The sequence below is a fragment of the Cibotium barometz genome, chromosome 12 (assembly GCF_041138505.1).
Source record: "Cibotium barometz isolate CiBa-2024 chromosome 12, ASM4113850v1, whole genome shotgun sequence".
Classification (NCBI taxonomy): domain Eukaryota; kingdom Viridiplantae; phylum Streptophyta; class Polypodiopsida; order Cyatheales; family Cibotiaceae; genus Cibotium; species Cibotium barometz.
In genome coordinates this window covers 43,066,835-43,074,835 of record NC_141057.1, presented here as the reverse complement: position 1 = coordinate 43,074,835, position 8,001 = coordinate 43,066,835, and the positions used below count along the sequence as shown (strand labels likewise).

At 41.0% G+C, this 8,001-nt stretch overlaps 1 protein-coding gene across 1 annotated transcript; it reads right to left on the bottom strand.

Annotated features, from left to right (window-relative positions):
- Window positions 1-1,939: 1,939 nt before the first annotated feature.
- LOC147633438 (serine/threonine-protein kinase SRK2A-like) lies at window positions 1,940-4,537 on the bottom strand. Its single transcript, XM_086806516.1, has 9 exons — window positions 3,987-4,537; window positions 3,715-3,789; window positions 3,530-3,631; window positions 3,343-3,396; window positions 3,088-3,180; window positions 2,911-3,003; window positions 2,723-2,827; window positions 2,536-2,634; window positions 1,940-2,356 (listed from the first exon to the last, which is right to left on the bottom strand). Exons 1-9 carry the CDS (start codon window positions 4,170-4,172, stop codon window positions 2,084-2,086), a joined length of 1,080 nt encoding a protein of 359 aa, XP_086662642.1. The 5' UTR covers window positions 4,173-4,537; the 3' UTR covers window positions 1,940-2,083.
- Between the last annotated feature and the right edge of the window lie 3,464 nt (window positions 4,538-8,001).

Genomic DNA, 8,001 nt, shown 5'->3' with positions numbered 1-8,001 from the left:
TCCGACTATGTAAAGTAGATCGATAGGGCTCAAAGTCACCACTCCGCCATACAGTAAGAATGAGGGATCCCCCATCCCACTGGGCTATATGTAGGGGTCTACCTGTCCACACTAGCCCGAACACCCGCCGTGGGTAGCTATTGCGAGAAACCTCATATTTCATCCTGAGTGCTTAAACGAGTTAGCTCAAGTCATACAATACATATGGATAAACGAGTTAGCTCAAGTCATACAATACATATGGATAAACGAGTTAGCTCAAGTCATACAATACATATAGATAAACGACTCCCTTGTTTTTTTTTAAGAGAAATAACATTTATGTTGATAGATAAAACCGTTTACCTTCTTGTTTTACAAACTTATTCATGAAAACATTAAAATTTGGTGAAAACATATGAAATCATTCTCATTCTACCTAATTTATACTCAAATAATTAGTAAGAGTCCCATCCCCAAAAATCATTGTTTAGGTAGTGTTTCAAATTGTTTGTTTTCTTAGTGTTCATGGTCCACTAGTACAAACTCGCCATCAAATTCATGGAATTTAAAACAAGAAGATCTTGTTAGCACTCATCTCCTGTCTGTACACTATGTCAAGGCCTCTGTTTGTGAGTATGCCTGCCCAGTTTTGGTGTGTCCCCATTTTTCCTCACTTCCATGTATTTTTTCCATTTGTTTTGGGTGTGGGAGGGCTGTTGGCTGCCTCCATTTGCTGGCCGACTGATGGTTTAATCGCATTTGCAATACCATCAGTAAATACAGACTTATCCTCATATTTTTGAAGAGAAACTTGTAGAGGCTCATTACAATGAGCTTCTTACTGCATTTTGTTTTCCTAGGCTTCCTTGGGTCTAATTAAAAGCTCCCACCACGATCGACTCAACAGGTTTCCATTCAAAAGAAAATACCCATGTACTCATAAAAATATATAAGGAAAAACCATCTTAAAAGAGATCCATTTAATGTATACAACACAAGAATATAATCATATTAACACTCTTTATACACAATGTTGACACTAACAATGTACTTGTCTACTTATATACAACTAGTACATAATCTTGGGAGTACAAGTAGCTTGAGTTTCATGTGCACACATTCTCCATGCAATCCTCTTCTACAAAACTCCTGTCATAGAGCACTCTCAAGTTCTCAATCGTCATAGAAACATTGATTATTCATTTCTTTCCTCATCGTTTGTCAGGCCCAAATGAGCAATGAGATCATTTAGAGTGGATCTAAAAGCTGTGCAAAACCAAAGGTTTCTGATGGAGGGACGAATTGATAACAAAAGGGCTAAGCTAAGCTTGTCTTGTTTCGCTTCTTGCTTAATAACAAGAAAGGGTTTAGAGGGCAGTTTTTTTGGGTGGGGCTGTCTTGAGTTCCAAAGCAACCATATCAAATAACTAAAGAGATTGGGCTGGAACGAAGCATTTGCTAAGTGAGTAAATACTTCTAGCCAGCACTTAAACTTCCAAAACACAGCATACAAGACATGCACCCAATTAAGGATCGGAACACAACACTATTGCATGCCTATGCCCTGATTTGAGAATGCTGCATACAAAGCCTCTCTCTCTCTCTCTCTCTCTCTCTCTCTCTCTCTCTCTCTCTAATCCCCCATACAAACAGTCGCAGAAGTGAACCCTCGTACGACAAAATGCAAAATGGTGGCTTCAGTGCTTGAGTGAAATCTTCACAACACAGCTTATCAAATTTGCAAAAAAATTACAATGCCATCTCAATGACCTAAGGGTTTCCTACAGTACATAAATAAGTTTTAAATTACAAGAGGTATTAAAGGCCTCAAATGACAGTCCCCACCAACATTGAATAGAAGACCAATGACAAGCTGCTGTTAACTTGAGGCTCAACCTACCTTACCTTCTAATAAAACAGCCCCCCTCAACCAGCTTACACTGGTTTGGGCAAATACCTTCTGGTCCAAAACTTGTACTTTACAATCCCGTGCATTCATGCCTCCCAAAAACTACACATGGACACAACCAGAGGACAGGGTGTCAACAAGACGACACCTGCTCCCAAGGCAGCTTCGAAGCCGCCCTGAGATAAAAGTACCTTAAATAGCACATACATACTCTCCACTGCTTTCTATGTCGAGGTCGTTCTCCAGGTCCATGTCATCCAAATCAAAATTTTCATCGTTGAGATAATGACCTATCCCAAAACCCGGGGCGGGGATCCTTGCTTCGGCAAGAATGCGGTTAATCTCCTCTACACTTTGACGTGCTTCAATCTCATATTCAGCACCCAGATGGGCACCATCTGCAAGATCTGCAGGCAAATTCTTCAGAAACCACTCATGCGCCTTGATTTCTGTCATGCTTATCCTCTGGGTCCAGCCGCAAACCAAACAAATAGGACTGCATCAGTGTTACTACAAATGCATATGTATGTACCTATGTGTACCTCTCTCTCTCTCTCTCTCTCTCTCTCTCTCTCCCCCCAAAAAAAAAGAAGAAATTGTGAGTTCCTCTTTTGACATTCCATTACGTTCGATCAAGAACCTACTTGGGTGGGGTTTCCGACGAATATTTGAGAGAGAAGATGCTGACACTCTTGCGAGATGGGAATATGCTCCGGAATTGAATACTGCACATTCAAGATCCTCTGCAGCAAGAGAAAAGATACCGTGTCAAAATCCTCAACAATGACACACCTGCCTGTTCATTCATGAAGCAGAGAAAAACAAGTATACCCCAATGGTTTTGCGGAAATTGCGAGGATCATCAGGGTCCTCAAACGGATAGGCTCCCACCAACATAACATATAGGGTCACCCCACATGACCAGACATCTGCAATCTGGACACAAGAAAGGCATTAGCAATTAACATTTGCAAATATGCCCAAATGTAGTGTATTGGACAAAGGTTATGCCAGAATACCCTGCCATCATACTCCTTCTTTGACAACACTTCGGGAGCAATGTATGCAGGAGTGCCGACAGTAGATTTTGGTTGCGAATGCAGTACGGATGACTGCATCAATGAAAATCAGATGTGAGCATATTTAAGTGGGTTGTACCACTTGGTTTCTACATTAAAACCAATTTATGTGATCACCTTGGAGTAGCCAAAGTCACAAATTTTAAGGCGTGGAGCAGTGCTTGCATCCAGCAATGTGTTTTCCAGCTTCAAGTCACGATGGCAGATTTGCTAATAGCAGACAAACTTCCGTGATAAGTGCAGGGCTTGTATTTATATATTATCTAGAAATGAGGCTTACAGAGACAATCTTTGTTTTCAAGCATGAAAACCAATTGCTCAATCAAAACAATGGTTTCTACATGATATATATATTCAAGTACACAGGTGTACCATGCTGTGGCAATAACTGACACCCGATATGAGCTGCTGGAAGAAGAACCGTGCCTGAAGTGACGACCAGAGCAAGTAAAGGTAATGAGGGCATATGGTTCCACATAGTAGACTTTTCCGATGAATGAATGCCTGTCAAGTATCAAAAGTAAAAACACTACAGCACAATGTCAAGCTTGAGGTAAACCTCGTCTTCACTGAACCGCCCGGCCTTGCAAATTCGCTCGAACAGCTCGCCGCCTGCTGCATATTCCATCACTATAGCCAAATGGGTGGGGGTGAGGAAAACCTGCATTTGGAAATCCAATTTTAGGTCATGCACTTATTTCTCTGAAGAAATCCTTCCGCAGGTTAGTTAATCATTTTTTTTACCTCTTTGAATCGGACTATGTTCGGATGACGCAACGACCTGTGGTTCACAATCTCTCTCTTCACATTCTCATCGATCTGCAAAAGAAAAATCACCGCCATGTCTGAGCTTTGCAGACACAGATCCAAATCCAAGAGAGCCCAAACTCTGCCTCCGATAAATAGAAGGCAGTGACTATGACGAAGCCCCAGAAAGTCACCAGCTATGATGGAAACAGGAAAAAAACAAGACCCTGCAAAGACTGACAGCGATAGGGTTTTCTTTCGGCACGTACCTTCTCGCCCCGCTCTATGTATTTCACTGCCACTTGCTCTTTAGAGGCCTTGTCGGTCATGAGGCGAGCTACGCCGAAGTTGCCCGAGCCGATGTCCTTGACGTGCTCGTAGCGATCATTGTCGTGCAGAATGGGGATGTCTACTCCCACAACAGGTGCTGCAGCGCCGGCGGCAACGCGCTCCATTGGACACTCTGTGCAAGAAAAAGGGGGGAAAGAATCTCCCTGTGTCTAGATTAGGATTAGGGCAAGGGAAAAGTTAGGGTTTATGAGACAGAATCCTTCACATCTCCATCGAAGCTTCAGGCAAGAAGAAGAGCAATGGAGATGGAGGAGGGAAAACGGTAGAGAAGGACTAAGGGCTAGAGATGAGGATTTTGCAAAGAAACTTAGGGTTTTGCAATACTCAAAACGCCATAGCTAGCTGTGCAGAAGAGGTCAACGATCGGTGAGCAGGTAGTGTGAGCAAAGAACGATACCCCACGAGAAAGATGGGAGAAGGCAAAAAGATAGAGAGGAGAAGAGAGAGAAAATATATGGTACAAGAGAGAAAAGATATATTGTACAAGAAAGCGTATATAATATTGTAATTATTATTCCTATTTGTTAATGTATTTGTCCCTATTTTAGAATGTTATGAGAGAGAAGCCCTTCCCACCCACCTTCCCCTCGTGATTGTTTATTTGCCATACTGTCCTTTTTTCTTTCCAAAGTGCCCACTTGCAACAAGATAACCACATTTTTGCGCATCTCGTGTCTCACACCTCCTCACCTACTACTCCTCTCTCTCTCTCTCTCTCTCTCTCTTCCCCCCTCTCTCTTATCTCTTTCTATCCACCTAGCCACCACTTCGTGATGGATTCCTCATGTCATGCCACCATAACGATTAGCGTAATTCGAACTCAAGGTTCCTTGAGTGATGGAAATCTCTCTCTCTCTCTCTCTCTCTCTCTCAAGGTTCCTTGAGTGATGGAAATCTCTCTCTCTCTCTCTAACTAAGGTTCCTTGAGTGATCGAAATCTCCCTCTCTATCTTTAGAACTCAAGTTCCTTGAGTGATGGAAAATCTCTCTCTCTCTCTCTCTCTCTCTCTAAGTTTCTCTCTCTAAAATACACGCAATTTTGTACTGGCCCATGAGCCATTTTTTACAACGTTAACTAAACACCACGATGAGTAAAAGTTCAAGATGTACACCGCACTCATAACCAAAAATATGTCAAAGATTGTGAGTGATGAAAAAGAGACAAGATGAGCTCATGAGACGGAGAAGAAAGAACAGTTGGGGGATAAAAGCACAAGCCATGCCCAAAGTTTTATTAGTCTTAATGTCAATTATAACATGGTTTTATTAGTCTTAATGTCAATTATAACATGATTTTACTACTCTCTCTCTCTCTCTCTCTCTCTCTCTCTCTCTCTCTCTCTCAAACTCTCAAATACATGCAATTTTATACCAGCCCATGAGCCATTTTTACAGCCTTAACTAAAGACTACGATGAGTAGAAGTTTAAGCTGTACACAACACCCAAAAATATGTCAAAGATGCGAGTGACGAAAAAGAGACAAGATGAGCTCATCACGGAGAAGAAAGAATGGTTGGGATAGAAGCACAAGCCAAGGCCAAGGTTTTATTAGTCTTAATGTCAATTATAACATGGTTGCGTATATCAAAACTACAATACTATTAACACAATCAATGTTGTTGACAATGTCACTATACTGGACTATCTTAGTGGTGCTCATTGTTAACCCCATCAGTGTCGTTGCATAAGTTAACCCATTTGACCATCATGGTGGTAGCTAGGTAAATCTTTTGATAAGAAGGTCTTTATGTCATTATCCACTAATTATGGATCAAGGGGAGGTGTGTAAATGTTAATGTTGAAGACCAAGCCAAGATTAAATCATGGGACCCAAACCTCCAAATTGTGCTATAATATGTATAAGAAGACCACTAACAAAGGAACAATCCCACTTTTAGACTAGCAAACTAGAAGAGAAACTGTTAGATGAAGATTGAGTTTGCTTCCCCCTTAGCCTAAAGGTAAAATTGTAAAGGTTTTTTGGCCATAAGGGGTCTGAAAGGCGAGTTGATGGAAATATGGGATATTAATAAGATACAAATGGAGGGCCCTTTAAAGCCATCAAAGTGAAGAAGCTTGAATGACCCCCAAAGCCCTTGCCATGCTAAAAGTACAAAAGTACCATAGCCATCATGGGTACATTATGAAGCCATCATGGGTACATTATGAAGCCATCATGGGTACATTATGAAGCCACAAAGGTTCTCCACCAGAATGGGTCTTAAGACGAGTTAAAGTCAATATGTCATGTCAAGAAGATGAATACAAATGGAGCACCATCAAAATGAATAAGCTTCTTTTCTTTGAAGCCATCAAATGAAGAAGCTTGAGTAATGTACTAGAGTCCTTACCTTGCTAGTATAGAAGTACCATGGTCAGCATGGATGTATCTCCATGGCCATATCCTCAACAAGCTGTAGGAAGGTAAAGATAACAACTAGACATGCTGCTTAACAAACAAGCTACATAAAACCTGCTAGAGTTATCAACAAAATATGAATTGTGTCCACCTGTTTACAAAGGTCCTCTACCACTTATGTCTCCTCCACCACTTTGTAAGATCAAATTGTGGGTGGATATGCCACAAGTAAAATCACACAAAGATATATTTGACATTCTAGAAATGTAAACAATTTCTCCAATCACCAACCAAAGGGTGAAACTTTTTCTCCTCTCTTGAGATAAGAAGAAGATCTAAAAAGTACTTATGATGAGGAGTTGTCCCACTGAGTTGTGGAAAGCTCAAGTGGTCCTTTGTCTTGATGGAAGGTGTTTCTGGCTTTCACCCAAAGTGAATAATGTTTGAATGCTTATCCAAAAAAAGAAGCAACTCTAGAAGGTGCTCTAGAAGGTGAGGGTGCTTTTGGAAGGTGTTTTTGGCTTTTACCCAAATTAAACAATGTTTGATTTTGATGCTCATCTAAAACAACAAGTAGCTGTAGAAGGTGATTTGAGGGTGCTTTTGGCTTTCACCCAAATCAAACAATGTTAAATTTGTATCCTCATATGGAACAAGAAGAAGTTATGTAATGTGCTTTTGGCAACCAAATTGAGCAATGTTTGATTGGGGTCCTCTCTTGTGATAAGAAGTTGCTCCTAGGGAGTGTCCAACTGAGTTATGGCAAGCTCTAGTGGTTGTCTATCTTGCTTGATGAAAAGTGCTTATAGATTTCAACTTAATCAATCAATGTTTGATTTAGCTCCTCACCTAAGACAAGAAGAAGCTTTGGAAGGTGCTTTTATGTTCAAGGAGATCTTAAGGAGTTTCCAAGTAAGTTATCCCATTGAGTTGTGGTAAGCTCTAGCAGCCCTTTGTCTTGCTTGAGGGAAGTTACATCTAGCCTATACCCAGATTGAACAATGTTTAATTTTGGGTCCTCTCTTAAGATAAGAAGCAGCTCTTTGAAGTGTCCATCTTAGTGGGATGTGGCAAGCTTTAGTGCCCTCTATCTTGCTTGAGGGAAGATGCTTCTGGCCTTTATCTAAATTGAACAATGCTCGATTTGGATCCTCACCTGAGACAAGATGTGCAGCAGCTTTGGAAGATGCTTCTAGCTTTCACCAAAATCGAAAAATCTTTGATTTGGATCCTCATCTCAAACTTAAAGAAACTCTAGTGGCCATGAGTTATGGCAAGCTCTAGTGGCCCTCTGTCTTGCTCTAGTGGCCCTCTGTCTTGCTTGATGACGGAAGGTGTTTATTACTTTCACCCAAATTGAACAAGGTTTGGTTTTGGTCCTTCTCTTGAGATAAGAAGTAGCCCTCTGTCTTGCTTGATGATGGAAGGTGCTTATTACTTTCACCCAAATTGAACAAGGTTTGGTTTTGGTCCTTCTCTTGAGATAAGAAGTAGCTTATAAGGGTTGGTTTAGTTCATCTTGCCTAATGTTGGCAAGCTCTTCTAGCACTTTGTTTTGCTTAACGGAATGTGC

Excerpts from the sequence above, each read along its gene's own strand:
- LOC147633438 (XM_086806516.1), bottom strand. The coding sequence starts at position 4,172 with ATGGAGCGCGTTGCCGCCGGCGCTGCAGCACCTGTTGTGGGAGTAGAC. Across the intron at positions 3,397-3,529 it reads GGCGGTTCAGTGAAGACGAG|GCACGGTTCTTCTTCCAGCA; the intron begins GTTTACCTCAAG and ends TCGTCACTTCAG. Across the intron at positions 2,357-2,535 it reads TCGTCGGAAACCCCACCCAA|AGGATAAGCATGACAGAAAT; the intron begins GTAGGTTCTTGA and ends GGCTGGACCCAG.